Source organism: Hypoxylon fragiforme, assembly GCF_022984875.1.
Source record: "Hypoxylon fragiforme strain CBS 206.31 chromosome Unknown GGS25scaffold_10, whole genome shotgun sequence".
Lineage (NCBI taxonomy): Eukaryota > Fungi > Ascomycota > Sordariomycetes > Xylariales > Hypoxylaceae > Hypoxylon > Hypoxylon fragiforme.
Genome location: NW_026054765.1, coordinates 543,088 through 559,954, shown reverse-complemented (window position 1 = coordinate 559,954; position 16,867 = coordinate 543,088). Strand labels below are relative to the sequence as shown.

General features: G+C 31.6%; 2 protein-coding genes across 2 annotated transcripts; one reads left to right on the top strand and one right to left on the bottom strand.

Moving 5' to 3' along the window:
* The first annotated feature begins 352 nt into the window (after positions 1-352).
* Positions 353-2,432, top strand: GGS25DRAFT_76489 (uncharacterized protein). The gene is made up of 2 exons (XM_049266007.1): positions 353-451; positions 682-2,432. The coding sequence occupies exon 2, from the start codon at positions 770-772 to the stop codon at positions 2,393-2,395; it is 1,626 nt and encodes a 541-aa protein (XP_049112065.1). The 5' UTR covers positions 353-451; positions 682-769; the 3' UTR covers positions 2,396-2,432.
* Positions 2,433-3,495: 1,063 nt separating this feature from the next.
* Positions 3,496-7,627, bottom strand: GGS25DRAFT_509531 (large subunit of L-aminoadipate-semialdehyde dehydrogenase). Its single transcript, XM_049262571.1, has 3 exons — positions 7,096-7,627; positions 6,046-6,998; positions 3,496-5,993 (listed from the first exon to the last, which is right to left on the bottom strand). Exons 1-3 carry the CDS (start codon positions 7,378-7,380, stop codon positions 3,698-3,700), a joined length of 3,534 nt encoding a protein of 1,177 aa, XP_049112064.1. The 5' UTR covers positions 7,381-7,627; the 3' UTR covers positions 3,496-3,697.
* Between the last annotated feature and the right edge of the window lie 9,240 nt (positions 7,628-16,867).

Here is a 16,867-nt window from a genome sequence, read left to right as displayed (position 1 = left end):
ACATACCATGTAACTATGCCTAACTCCGATGTCCCCTTATCCATATGTACCCGTCAGGCGTAACACAATAGGTATGTACATCGCAACCTAACCTCAGTGCTTACTTTAATTTTGAACCTTGTACAACATCTCAGTGCTATCATCGACATAAACCTCAGGTTCTAGTACATAGGTACTATTGATTGAATCTCCAAGCTCCTTCATCAAAAATAATACTACGAACATATAGTAACTCACCTTTCACTTTTTACCAGTCACCAATAATTGTTTTTTTTTATTAATCTTTTTGGCACCTCTTTAAGATCTTCTAGCCTAGTTCCTTTGGTTGTGTAATTCAATTCACTACGAAACTCTCAACTATTCATTCTACTTCCATTATGAACAAGAAACTTGCCAACGATTAAGCAGCATCTTTGTTTAAGAATAGGTAGCAAGCAACCTTGGAGACGAGGTAAGTCACCCTCGCTTCACATACTATCCTCCACCCCTCCATCCCTCCATCCCTCCATCCTAGAAGCAAGACATCATCTGCCATCCTGTCGACTCCATCATAATGCCTAACCTTTACATCTACACCACTACACATCATCACCACTTCTCACCTTCTCGCCTTCCCCGTTTCTTCTCTCTTAGCCAACGTAGATTCTCGCAATCTACAATCATCCGACTAACACACCACAGATAATTGTCTAATTCCATTCATCATTTATTTGGCCAAGTCTACTGCTGCTACTTGGTTACTAATATCATATTCCTTTTCTAACTGAGAATGGCCTCAAGCTCTCTCTATACTGATGGTCACGCCATTCCGTTACTTGCGAAAGGGAATGAGGCGCTACCCCAGAAGTCCAACCCAAATGCCTACAGCGTCGTTAAGAAACGGTCAATCCCACGACTTGGGGATGGCCTCTGTGGCATCTTCGCGGCCCTGGGCCACTCACCTACCAGGACAGTGAATTCCACTCCTTCTACTGTGGTCACAAGAAGCAATACCCCAACCTCCACAGCATCACGGCAGACACTTACCACGTGTATATCAACTCCTGATATTAGCATCATTTCATCGAATGCCGGCAGTCATGCTGATGTTATCGAGAAAGCCACTACTAGCAACAAGCGGAACCGCTCATATCTTTTTTCTCCAATCTCACCCGGCGTGTCCATTCAAGAATCAAACAGCCTAGTTCAGTCCCCTCCAGCCCTTGGTGCATATGGTTATGTTGCATTGCCCCGTGATGGTGACACTCTATATGAGATATCACACCCCACCGTGCCACCAACGTCATCAAACAGCAACCAGGTATCTTCAACGAGGCTCGAGGCTCATACTTGGCTTCATAATTCACAACAGGCATCGTTTGAAGTTAGGCAAATTGTTGTAAAAGATCATAGCAAAAACACACTCGGCAACCTCAACTCATTCGGAGCACACGAAAAAGGCGATCAAAATGAGTGTCTTATCGCACAACCCCAGAACTGCGACGGCTCCTTCAATCTTGAACCTCTCGAGTATACGGAACCACTTAGATCAAACCTACGACCTTCATGCCCAGCTCCGGTCCCCGTCGCAAAAGTCGATAAACAGCGGGAAAGGTTCTATATTAAGTTGATGGATTACGTCAATGCCGACTCTGCGCTTGTTAGCCCATCGCAGTCATCGCAGGCGAACTTACATGTCTTTGTAGATATGTCTAACATATTCATCGGGTTCTGTGAGACGTATAAGATCTCCAGAAAAATTCCAATGAGGCGCAGGATTCATGCTCCTCATTTCTCGTTTAGAACGCTCGCCCTCCTGATGGAACGAACACGATACACCTACAAGAGAGTACTAGCAGGATCTGCATATGCTGGAAATTCCCGATCTCATTGGCCTGCTCACTTCTTCGAGGCTGAGAAATTGAATTATCAGATGAACATATTCTCACGTGTCCAGAAGCGAATACCTTCGCCCGCCAAGTCCAAACAACAAGGTAAAACAACACCTCAGGGAAAGGCCCGGTCATCACCCTCTGATGTAGTCTATGATAGTGTTGCCGATTCAGCAGGAGACCGAATGGCTAGTACCATAGAGATCCGTAATGGGGAGCAGGGTGTTGATGAAAACATACATCTAAACATGATGGAAAGTATGTGGGACTACATGCATGAACCAGGTACCATCGTGTTGGCCACAGGGGATGCCGCAGAAGCTGAATTCTCCCCGGGCTTCTTCTGTTATGCTCTTCGAGCGCTCGAGAAGGGCTGGAGATTCGAATTAGTTGCCTGGAAACGAACAACATCATCAAACTGGACTAGTCTGGCACACTCTAGCAAATATGCCAATCGGTTCCGGATCATCTTCTTGGATGACTTTCTCGAAGAGCTCCATGCGGACATCCTTCCCGGAGCTTGATATTCTCTGGCGCAAACTAGACCACAAATTCCCTGCATAAGGCTATCGGTCCTACCACTTCGCTCGCTATTGCATCACACCATGGCGCTTTTCTTCTTTTTCTTCTTCTTCCTTTTTTTTCTTGCTTTTCTTTTCCCTTTTTCGTGTCGGCTCGTATTGGCCGGCATGTGACGTGTTCTAGTCGCGCACATTTGAGAGAGGCTTCGCATTTGATTCGGTTTCGAGCAATATTGTGGGGACATTCACGATATTTAACCGGCGGAACAAAAATATGGTCACTCTACGACACTATTTCGATCCAAGCCATTTATAAGATTCATCTGTGGTTGGCCTTTATTTACACCTCAGGCTGGTAGGCATTTGCTATATAACTTGCAATAAAAAAGACAAAGATGAGACGAGTACATGATATGAAAGTGTTCCTGCGGGCACAGACCGGTCTCGGAATACATCAACAGGACCAAATATGAAAAGGTTCTGTGGTTTGGAGCATCAAAGGGTGGAGTTTGGAGATCATGAGAGGGGTTTCCCTTAGCTAGGTACTACCTAGTCTAGAGGTTTGGTGGAACGAACAGGGTTTGGCATTATCGAGATGCCTATCGACAGTTTGGGGGACTCGTTCATATATTGCAGGCGTTTTGCCTGGGTTCTAGGACATATTTTCCTTCGTGGTCTGGGTTATTCGTGCATTGATTTTGGGTAGGAGACGTCATAAAATGGCATGCACATATCTCGACTGATCAGGGACATGATTCTGGTGCTGATATTTATTATCGAGTGATACCCATCACGGTAGATTCCTGGAGGATTTGGTGGAGTATTTCTGGCATTCTACGCACGCTATACAAGCATTGGGGAACCCTGACTCATCAGGCTTATTATATATGCTGGCGAATGAAGCTCATACGTGAATGGGTCATAGGTCATGGGCCGCGAAGGAAATGGGAACAGCAGAAAGAAGCCTACCTAGTAGGCATTGGTCTCTATGCAGGTGGACAAAAAACCAAGGGAGGCTATGTACATATTACGATAATTACGTAGACGAAATAGGCCTCATATACTACCTACCTTATATCGTAGCCTTAGAGCCTACTTACAGCTTATTCTCTGAGTAGCACATTGTGAATTTCAGTATATGTAGGCCAAGCAAGGCCCTCAAAGCCTCCCGCATAGATTAGTGGTGATGATTTCAAGCGGTTGAAACCATAGTGCTCTTGAGACATTCTGTGATGTCTCGATAATACTTATCTAACTAGGTACATACCTAGCTGATCCGAGGCTTGAGTCGTAGAGTAGGTTGGGTTAGGAAGCGCCCCCGCGACCTCCAATACCACCCACCGCTACCGCTTGCACTATGTGCGCACTGAGCTCAGGTAACTGTCTGCCTCTTTCAGTTGGTTGGCCAATAAATCTGATCTCGGCAAGATACCGAAGATATCGCCCAACGTCCTCCCTAGTGATTCCGTAGCCCGAACTCTCATCTATTCCTGTCCATCTAGTCCCGTCTGTCTTCAGCACTGAGGATGCGTTCCTATCGTCTAGCTCCGGGGCACGAGTAGTCGCAGGAAGATCATTCATACAAAAATGTGCCAGCGGCATGAGGGCATGCTGTTCTTGGTCTTTCTCCAAGGTACCCGCCGACACAAACCTCTCCAGCTCCTGCTTCCAGGAATCGTAACTGACTTCTGGCGTCTTGTAGCCGTAGTACTCTAATATCGATAAATACTCGTTCATGCGAAGACGCGGGTGAGCGGTGACGTGAACAACATGTACTCCACCCTGCAGTGGATTGAGGGCAGCAGCCACGACAACTCGGGCAACATGGTTCACAGGGACGGCGTTGACAGTATTGATGATACGCGGGCGTGCTACAAGCTGTATGCAGCCTTTCAACATTCGGATGAGGAAATCGTCCACGTTGCAGACGCCAGTCTGAGAATCGCCCAGTACGTACCCGGGTCGAACAACTGAACCTCGGAGGCCTCGTTTCCCAGCCTCTCGAACAAGTTGTTCCGACACCCACTTAGTCTGGCCGTATCCTGTCCCCAGTCCAGTTCGGCTTCCCTGCATATCATCATTTTCCATCACAGCCCCCTGCCCAGTTCTAGTCTGTTCTTCGGACAGTTTGATATAGAAATCTGTATCAAGAACACTAGTTGAGCTAACAAAACAAAAGGCCTTAGCCTTCCCTTCGTTACAGAGCTTCATCGCATCGATAGTCGACAGCACATTAGACGGCATCATGTCTTCGTACTTTCTAATCCAGTGGACAGTGGCTCCATTGTGTATGACCACATCGACTTCCCGTGATAGTTGTTGCCAGGTAGATTGGTCGATACCTAATTGAGGTTGTGATAAGTCACCCACGACTGCGCTCAGTCTCTCCGCCCAGTCATCGTTCCACAAACCATAACCTTGAAGAGAACGGCGAAGTCTTTGAAGCGCTGCCGTTGAATCTTTGACACCTCGCACGTGTGCGATCAACCTAACGCTGCGGGCTGTCCGGTCAAGGATATCCTTCACAAGGTAGGATCCCAAGAACCCGGTTGCGCCTGTAAGGAAGACTGTCAAACATACAGATGGATCGATTGTCTCGAGATCCACTGGCTGATAATTATCATCCAGGCGATTCAGTAGCTCGTCTAGCGATAGGGCGTAAGCCGGATCCCCCTCTGGCTTATTTCCGGTGCTACTATCCACAACATCAGTTTCCTGAGCTCTCTTCTCCACGTGAGAGCTGAAACTGGCTAGGTCTGGGTGCTCGTAGAAGGAATTAATGGAGACGTCTGCCCCTAAGCCCTTTCGAACTTCAAATAGCAGTTGCTGAGCTAATAAACTATGTCCACCGAGATCAAAAAAGTTATTTTCCCGTCTAATGGTTCTCGGATTCAGACCGCGAATGAGATCTGCCCACTTTTGGGCCACTGAACGTTCCATATCTGTTAGTGATTCCCAACTTCTCAAGTCTTCCTCTGAAGCATCTTCAACGCGCTCGATGACATCTGGGAATGGAAGATTTGGTTTGTCAACCTTGCCGTTAGGGTTTAAGGGGAGCTTTTCAAGGACGATGTAGATGCTCGGTACTGAATATGCCGGGAGTCTAGACTTCAAGTGGTCGCGTACTTCAGTCTCCATACTCCGATATTTTTTCAAAAATACCCGTGTGGGCCCCATCTCAACGCCTTCATCTTCCACCTCCTCTACTCCCCGAGCTGAAGCCCAACGGCGCCACTCAGCTGCCTCTGGGACCAGGTAGCTTACTAAAGTTGGCTCCTCATTTCGATCTCTCCGCACGAGTGTTTTACAATCTCGAATCAGGGGGTTCTGGCTTAGATTGCTGTCTATGTCGTTTAGCTCGATTCGAAAACCACGAATTTTGACCTGGTCATCTGCACGACCAGTACATTCGACGTCTCCGGACTGAAGATATCGTCCTAGATCGCCTGTACGGTAGAGGCGATCCCTTGGGCCTTTGTAGTACGTTCGCCAGGGTTCACCTTTGCTCGTGCTCTTATCCGCTTCAACCCACATCTCGTTGTTGACGAACCAGTTCATTAGGAATTTCTGCTCATTGAGCCCCTCATCCCCCAGATAGCCCCTAAAATAAATGGTCAGCAATAAAGCGAAGGAGGCGCCTGAGAAAGACTTACTCGGCAAGTCCAGCAGCCCGGACAAATATCTCGCCTACCTCCCCAACCTGGCATTGTCGGGTTCGGTTTTCCCTATCGACAACCAGAAGCTGGACATTTTGCATCCCTTGTCCAGCTGGAACAGTGTCCTTAAGTGTCGCTAAAAAGTCAGGGTCCCTTGCTCGGCTCGGGACTTCGAAGTAGCTAACAGATCTCTGAGTCTCAGTAGTGCCATACATATTAATAATGTTGGCATTCACGGCGAGCTGTCTTAGGGACCGGCACTGCCTGGTGGTTAATACGTCGCCGACAAAAAAGACGTGTTCCAAGCTAGGAAATTCAGCCGTTGCGCCTCCCACTAGAATTTGACCCATTGCGGGTGTGAGATGCGTGACAGTAGGCTTCATTTCTCGCATCCACTCGGCGAGTTTCTCGTGCTGGATATCCTCTTTGGATGGGACAAGGAGCTGTGCTCCTAGGAAGAGCGGGGTAAATATATCTCTCTGTACAGGGTCGTGGGCAAGGCCAGAGAGAAGGGTGAATCGACTTTCAGATGACAGATGAAAGCGCTCGGCCATCCAACCGAAGTACTTGGTCAAGCTAAAATGACGACCAAGAACCCCTTTTGGTCGGCCTTCACTGCCTGATGTAAAGGACAGTGTAGGGTTTGAGTCTGGACCAACGACCACATTAGGAGGCGCTGCTGCAGATTTCCTGATGTTGTCAAAAATGTCTTGGGCCTCCACCTGCCCTCCAGAAAGGATACCATTGTCGAGGAGGCGTAAATCGGGCACTTGCGCCTTCAATTGAAGCTCTTGGTCAATATAGTTCTGCACCAGGTCGGCCAGAGGACCATTCTCATCGGTTGCACGGCCAATTTTGATCAGGGCTCGTGGCTGAGATACCTCAAGGTATATCTTCTGCCTAGCTGGGGGATAAGCAGGGTCCAGCACAGTCATGGTAGCACCGGCAGCCTTGATTTACAATCGCAAGGTTAGTCGAGGCACGAGATCCTGATTGAAGCTAAATCGCAGACTAAGTAGGTAGGGGAATTGGGCTACTATATCATACCAAAGTACCCATTAATGCAACGACCAGATCAACCGATCGATGGGCCCAAATCATGACAACGTCCCCATTCTTGATGCCGGCATTGTGAAGGTACCAAGCAAGGGTGTTGGAAGCCTCATATATCTGGCTGTAGGTAAAACATCTCTCAGGATGGGTTGATGATTTTGTTTCTAAGACACATGTATTATTGGGAAACCTCTTTGCGGAAGCCTGAAAACGCTCATGGATTGAGCCAACATACCCCGACCAGTCAAGGTCGACCGTCGGGTCAGGTAGCCCGCCCATGAGATTGGTAAAGTTATATGTCCAAGCACGAAGATAATATGAGCAGATAAGTTGTCACTCATTAAAGAGATTTGGTATAAAGCTTTATGAATAACAAGAATAAAGGGTTAAAAACATGTGAGTATAAATGTATGGTGTGTGAAACTTAGGTTAAATCTTTTTTTTTCATTTCGTATAATAAGGTAACGTGAAACGGCTAAGTTGATTAAGTTAGTATAAAAGGTTAATAATGCCATGTATAAAAAGCTTATCTCAGCAAGCTTAACTTAAAAATCAAAAAATGGCGGGCTACACTTATTAACATCATTTTTTAACCCGTACACATATACATGTAAGGCTAAAAAAATAATGTTTGTTATGGGAATTATGGGGAACAGTCACGTGACCCACATGGCCCGTACCCATCTTTATAACTTATTTTAATTAAAAAAAAATCTTTAATTTTTTTTATTTTATTTAATAATTTTAATTATATTTATAATTTTAACCTTTTATTTATAACTTATCGTAATTATAAAATTATTTTATTTATTTTAATATTAATTAATGGTTAATAAAATAAATTAATTATAAATAATAAGGAAATTTATATTAAATAATATTATTAATAATATTAAAATAAAAAAAGATAAAAACTTATAACTTTAAATTTAATTAAAAATTTTTAAATAAAAAATTTCATTTAAAATTTTTAAATTAAAACTTTTTAAAATTTATAATTATTATAAATATAAGAATTTTATGTTAATTTAAAAATTTTAAAACGTTATATTATATTTATATTTATAAATTTATATTTATTATATATAAAAAAATTAAATTAAAATTTATCGGTAAATATTTAAAGCGTTATATTATATTTATATTAATAATATTTAAAAATATTATAAAAAAACTTTTTATATAAACGATTTAATTAATAATTTTTTTATTAAATTATAAAATAATATTTACTTTAATAAAATTTAATTAATTCCTTTATTTAAGCCGAAAACTTACTTAAATTAATACTTATTTAAGTTAATTTATTTGAAAAATATAATTAAAAATATATTTTTTAAAATAATTACGTTATATTTTAATAATTAAGTATTTATACGTTATTTATTTTATAAATTTTAATTTCGTTATTAGTTTTAATATAAGTATCGTGAAATTAAATTAAAAAAGCTTATATTAAAAAGGTTAATTAAGATTTAAAAATCTTAATTATTTACTTATATATTTAATTATTTTAATAAAAGAAGCGTTTAAAGGTATGTGATAAGTGGCTTTATTATTACTTTTACGCCTTTTTTTTTTTTTTGTTTTTTTTTTTTTTATGTGTTTATAATTAAGAATTATTATAATCCGATTAAAATTATTAATCCAAGCATTCATTTAATTTATTTAACCTTTTTTAGTCTTTTCTACCTTTTTTTAACGATATGGATTATTTTTTAATTAATTTGTTAACCATTTGAAATAATTACGGTAAGGGTATTAATATTATATATAAAGGTTAATTTAGAGCAACACTAAATCCGCAGTAGGAGTACATGCATTTGGTCCGCAGTACTACCTGGTCTCCCATACAAATTTAGGTGCGCGCACAAGTACCACTGCCACAGCCAATTCAACACCACTTCAAACCCACCCCAGCCCATCCAAACAATTTTTCAAAAATCCCCAAAGACATCCATCTTTGTCGCCTCGACGAGACGAATTGATTGATATATGTTTCAGATCTCAGAAAATTCAATTGATCGAGATATTGATTAATCTTTGATTGATCTCATCGGGCCCTACTGTATCGTGTCCTGAATCAAGGTGGTAAGGCAGGTGGCCCATGCGCGGTACCGGTCGCAACTTGGAACTTGAATAACTTGAGCAATCCGGGCCGTACAAACGTGGAACCGGGATCAATATGATCCCTGGATTGAGAGCTTCAAATTGACATCTCCAATCAAAGATTTGAGGATGGCTTGGATGGGTTGCAGTTGATTGACAACTTGGTGTGTACTGGAGCCGCCGGAGCTGCGCTACTAGCGCCATACTGCAGACAAAAAGCTAAGTACTCCTACTGCAGATTTAATGTTGCTCTTAATTTATTGGTTAAATTTAATTCCTTAGTTAACTTTAGTTTATTAAAGATAAGTTAATGATTTTTATTAAACTCTTTAATAAGTTATATAACATTTTATATTAGGAATGGTTTTAAATACCACTTATTAAATTTTAAATTATAGTTTTTTTAAGATATTAAATATTTTAATATAAGGTACTTTTTAATATAATTAATTTAACGTTTTTTAAATTTTTTGATTTTATATAAAATTAAATTGTTATTATTTTCGTTAATAAAAACCTAACCTAACTTTAGCTAATGCTTTAATTAAAGGTTTATATTAATAAATATAAAAATAAAATAAACGATTAAAACGATATAATAAATCTATTAATGTTATAAAAAATTTAACTTATAAATTAAATTTCTAATTTTTTTTATAACTATAAAAAAACTTATATATTATTTAAACTATTTTTGCTTTAATTTCTTAAGTAAATAATAGCTTTTATAAAGCTTAAAAAAAATCTTTTCCTTAATATTAAATTATTAAAAATTCTATTTAACATTATAACAAATCTTAACGTTAATTATAATATAATTAATGGTAATCCAAACTTCTTACTAATATATGTTTTTTTAAACCTTAAAATCTATTACGTTAATATCCACTTCTAAAATAAATAATAAGATATAAAACTTAAAACTTAATATAACCTTATTTGATAATTTTCCAAATATTAAGTAATAAAAATTATTAAAATTATACTAAAAAACGTTTAATATCTTATTTTAAAAAATATTAAAAAAAGCAACGTATTAAAACCTTATTATAATTTTAACATCTTAATTACACCTTTTACTCACACTATTTATTTAAGCATAATAACTTATTATTATAATAGTTTTAATATTGTTATAACGTTAAAGCATTTACCATACTTTGCCGGTGAATTTCTAATCCTTATTTATAATTATTTTTGCTAAAAAGCCTTAATTTATTGTAATAAATATCTTATAAAATATTTTAGCTTAATCCTTAACAATATACGTTAAATATTTAAGAATTAATAAGGTTTTCTTATTAAATTTATTAATAATTATTATAAAGGAATTGTAATAATCGTAACTTAATATATATTATATAATCTCTTTAACATTAATTTTAAATAAATTGATTATAAAATTTATATAAATTATATAATAAGGGATATTAAACTCCATAATTAGTTTTAATTTCCCTAAGGCCTTTTAATAATTTATTTAATTAAATTAATAATACAAATAATAAATAAAATATTAACATAATTTCTTTATTAAATGTTAAACGCTAAAACCGTTTAAATCATATATTATACGATATAATTTAAAATAGTATTTTTTATTATAAATCGTTTTAAAAAGTGCTTATATTTAACCTTTAAAAATGTATAGTTTTTAGCGGCTGTCTTACCCCTCCGTTTAAAAAAAGCCATCGTCTTTAAATATATATGTAAAATTCCAAGCCAAACATTATGCTTATTTTTAAATTTTTAGTTTAATAATGATCTTAATAAAATAAAGATTGTTAATATATTTAGCCATTATGATTTATTTTTTAACGTTATTTATTTAAACGTATATTTCTATTATATAATTAAAATTTAACAGCAAAAACAAAAAATATTTATCACAATTATTATCCTTTACATTAAAATTATAATCATATTATTTAACATCATTAAATATTAAATAGGAAAATATAAAAAATTCCGGATTAAGGATAAGGAATATATAATATTAGAAAATGTAATTAAAATTATTAATAATATCGTTTAAAATATTCTTCATTTCTTTAACAACCTCCTTTTCATCGTTAAAATTAAATAGTATTAATAAATAAAATAAAACATTTAACATTAAATTTAGTTAATTAAGGATATATTAAATATTTAAAAAAAATTAAAATAAATATGTTAAAGCTAATATAAGCTATATATTTAATTTAATTAAATTAATAAAACATAAAAAACTTTAATTTACCACACCACAAATAGATTTATAATCTATTAAAATTATTATAAAATATTTGCATAATTAAATTTACACCTAAAAATACTGATAAATCTACATTAAATAAAATATTTCCAATTTTATGGCTTAATAATTAATCTCCGCCTTAATAAATATCTTATTTAAGAATTAGATTAAACATATATTATTTATATTAAATATATTACCATTTCATTTGTTTTTATAATAAAAAATTATAACGTTATAATTTTGTTTTAAAAAAGTATTTATTTTAAAAAATATAGTTACGCCATAATTTTAATGCATTAAATAAATTAAATCTGTAAGTTAAATTTAAAAGAAATAAAAAACTTTTTTTATTATTATTATAGGTTTAAATATAACATTTTTTGCTTATTATTTTCTGGTTATCGATATCTTTAAAATATTTTTAATATTATTTTAATATTTAATAATTAATTTTGTCTTTTGCTTTTATAACGGTTTGGCCTTTTAATTATATTAAATAATATAACATTTTAAAAATCTGATTATTTTAATATATATTTCTAAATTGTAAAGGTTTATAAGTTAAGCGATTTTTTGTAAAATATTTATCTAGTTTTACGTTAAGTTTATATCGATGTTGTTAATTATAAACTTAAATAATTAAATAATTAAATATTTAATAAAGGATTTTGCTATAATTAATTATAAATTTAAATTTTAAAAATAGGTAAATAACTTATTTAAATATTTTAAATAAATATTTGTAAAAATAAAACTAATTGTAATATTGTTTATATATATATGGATAAAGTCTTGGAACGTTTATAATTTCTGGTTTATAAATTTTTATGTAAAAGATATATTATTACGAAAACTTATAAAAATAATTTTTGACATTTTTAACCCTTTTAATAATATGATTATTATTTAATCTTAATATAAAAGTTAAACTTAAAACTAATAAAAGAATTTTAATTTATTAATAATAATAATATATTTTTTACCGTATATCTTATTTATTATCTCGTTTTAGAAAAATAATAAGTAAAAATCTAATATAATAATTTTATTTAAAACCTTAAAATTTATTATTATATAGCTTTTATATTATCCGTTAATGTTTTTTTATAAAACGAAGATAAGATAATTAAATAGTATGGGATCTTTTATTTAATTAATTTTTCTGTTTTAATGCATATTGTTGAAAATTTTATCGATTATTTTTTTATCCTTAATATTAAATAAATAAACTTTTATAGTTAAATCGATTTGGTTTTGCTAATTTTTAATAAAAGGGACTTTTATTATCTCGTTTTTTTATATATTAACGTAATTAAGTTAATCCTAAATATTATAACGTTTAATAAATTTTTTAATTTTCTTAATAAATTTAATATCTAAATCTCTTTTATATATAAAAACCCCTTATTTAATTTTAATAAATGATAAATTAGGTTGTTAAATTTTAAAAGAAAGGATTATAAAGACCTCCCTAGCTTTAAGCATGGCTTAAATGTCTTAAAGAGTAATTTATTAGGTAATAAAAATGTATGTTAATTTATTAGAAATGGTTATATCGGCATTAAACCATAAATTAATATAATAAACGTTATATTTATCTTTTTTAACTAATGTTATAATTATTTAAATAAAAAAAACTTTTTTTTAAAAAATTTAAATTATACCATTGTTAATATAATCGTATAAATACCCTAAAAAAATACGTTTAAATATCGTTATGATATTATTTGTTATATTTAGGTAAGGGATAATTTTAACGATATTTATATTAATAAATACGTTAATTATTTTGTTATATATCCTTATAAAAACATAATTTTAGATAAAGTTAAAATTATTTAAGGGTGGTAATTTAGCATATAATATAGAGATTTATATAAGTATTTTAAGTAAGATAATTATTTTTATAACGTTTAATACTTTTTTATATATAGGATTTTATTTATAAAATATTATAATAAGTATTATAATATTAGTATAAAAGGTAAAAATTATAATAAATCTAGAGTAATTTATATTAATTTTATAAAAATATAGAAAAAATATTTTTAAAAAAAGGTTTAATTTTAATAGATTAAGGTTAATTTATGCGTTAATAGTAAAAATCTTTTACTTACTTTTATTATTATATAGACTTGATAGGGCTACTTATCACATACCTTTAAACGTGTCTTTTATTAAAAATAATTAAATATATAAGTAAATAGTTAAGATTTTTAGATTTTAATTAACTTTTTTAATATAAGTTTCTTTGATTTAATTTTACGATATTTATATTAAGATTAACATTTAATAGCTTTGTTTTACTTTTTTTAAATTCGTTTTTACCTTGCCGGCGACCTTAGTTGTCGTAAAGGGGTTAACGAATTCCTTAAAAGGCTTGTAATCTTTTCTTATTTTATCATTTTTCCCGTTTATCTAATTTTCTTTTATCGAGATTTCGCCTTACCGGTTATACGCCGAAGAGGGGTTTTCTGGTTTATTATTATTATTACTTATTTTATTATTATTATCTTTTTAATGGGTGCGTCGGCTGAACTTGGAAATTAAGGTTTTTTTATAATAAAGATAAATGAAATTAAGTTATTAAGAGAAGAGTTCGTTACACCACTAATATCTTAAAGCTCTTAATTAAATTATTAGATATATTATTAGTTTAATCGATAATTAAGAGTTGGCCTAATATATTAGCTAGTTTAGCCGATAAGTAAATTAGGAACTTATTAGAAAAATTAAAAAAAAATTTCACTTATAATTTTAACCATTAAATTTTATTTTATAACCTTTTTATTTACCAAGCCTTAACCGATAAACCTTAAACCTTGTTAAATTCTTTTATTATTTAAACATTTAATACGAGATACCTAACTTTAGTCGAGCTTATTAGCCTATATATAAGAGAGTTTGCTATAGGAATAAATGACTTAGTTTTAAAGGATTATAAGATATTCTTACCGTGGTCCTTCTAAACGGTTAATAAGCCGATTAAAAGGTGGTCTATGTCGTTAAGAAAGGGCGGGGGAGGTTAAAAAAAGCTAAGTAAATCGGATAAATGTTTGGATCGACAGTTTTGGTCGGATCGTGATGATTTTTAGTTGCAGGTATATATAAAAAAAAAAAAAAAAAAAAAAGGCGCGGGGGTAGTGATAGGGCCACCTGTTATATACCCTTAAACGCGCCTTTTATTAGAAGTAATTAAATATATAAGTAAATAATTAAGATTTTTAAATCTTAATTAACCTTTTTAATATAAGCTTTTTTAATTTAATTTTACGATATTCATATTAAGACTAAGACCCATTATATGCTTATGTAACCTTGGGACCCACTTTGTGAACATAAATAATTATTTATATTTCCTTAATTCCTTATGTTAAGACTTAAGGCTTTATGTCTTAAGATTATAAAATTTATATAAGTTAGTAACATTTAAGAACATGGTTTATTAAAAGTAAACTAAGATAATGTGTATCCCATTACGAGACCCATTATATGCTTATGTAACCTTGGGACCCACTTTGTGAACATATATATTTTAAATCCTCCGAGACATTATCTTAATTTACTTTTAATAAACCATGTTTTTAAATATTATTAACTTATATAGATTTTATAATTTTAAGACACGGAGCCTTAAATCCTAACATAAGGAATTAAGGAAGCATAAATAATTATTTATGTTCATAAAGTGGGTCCCAAGGTTACATAAGCATACAGTGGGTCCCGTAATGGGATACACATTATGTAAAGCTATTAAGTGTTAATTTTAATATAAGTATCGTAAAATTAAATTAAAGAAGCTTATATTAAAAAAGTTAATTAAGATTCGAAGATCTTAATTATCTACTTATATATTTAGCTACTTTTAGTAAAAAACGCGTTTAAAGGCATGTGATAAGTGGCCTTATCACCGTTAGATTTTAATTATATAATAAAAACATATATATAAATAAATAACATTAAAAAATAAACCATAATAATTAAGTATATTAATAATTCTTATCTCATTAAAATTATTATTAAATTAAGGGTTTAAAAATAAACGTAACGTTTAATTTATAATTTTACATATATATTTAAAAATAATAACCTTTTTTAAACAAAAAAACGAAATAACCGTTAAAAATTATACATTTCTAAAAACTAAATATAAACATTTTTTAAAATAGTTTATAATAAAAAACATCATTTTAAACTACGTTATATAACATATAACTTAAATAGTTTTAACATTTAATACCTAATAAAAAAACTACGTTAATACCTTACTTATTATCCACATTATTAACTTAATTAAATAAATTATTAAAAAGCTTTAAAAGAATTAAAACTAATCGTAAAACTTAACATTTTTTATTATATAATTTATATAAACTTTATAATTAATTTATTTAAAATTAACATTAAAAAAACCATATAACATATATTAAATTATAATTATTATAATTCTCTTATAATAATTATTAATAAATTTAATAAAAAATTTTTATTAATTTTTAAACACTTAATATACACCGCTAAAAATTAAACTAAAATATTCTATAAAATACTTATTATAATAAATTAAAGCCTCTTAATAAAAATAATTATAAATAAAAACCAAAAGTTTATTAATAAAATATAATAAACACTTTAACATCGTAATAACATTAAAACTATTATAATAATAAGCTATTATACCTAAATAAATAACGCAAATAAAAAGCATAATTAAAACATTAAAATCATAATAAAATTTTAATATATCGCCTTTTTTAACATTTCTTAAAATAAAATATTAAACGTTTTTTAATATAACCTTAATAACTTTTATTATTTAATATTTATAAAATTATTAAATAAAATCATATTAAACTTTAAACCTTATACCTCATTATTTATCTTAAAAATAAATACCGATATAATAAACTTTAAAATTTAAAAAAACATATATTAATAAAAACCTTAAACCGTTATTAATTACGTTATAATTAATATTAAAATCCATTACGATATTAAATAGAATCTTTAATAATTTAATGTTAAAAAAAATCTTCCTTAAGCTTTATAAAAACTATTATTTATTTAAAAAACCAAAATAAAAATAATTTAAATAACGTATAAATCTTTTTACAATCGTAAAAAAAATTAAAAATTTAACTTATAAATTAAATTTTCCATAACATTAATAAATTTACCGCATCGTTTTAATCGCCTACTTTACTCCCACACTTATCGATATAAATTTTTAATTAAAACGTTAATTAAAATTAAGTTAAATTTTCGTTAATAAGGATAATAACAACTTAGTTTTATATAAAATTAAAAAATTTAAAAAACGTTAAATTAACCGCATTAAAAGAGGCTTTATATTAAAATATTTAATATCTTAAAAAAGCTACGGTTTAAAATTCGACAAATAATATTTAAAACCACTTC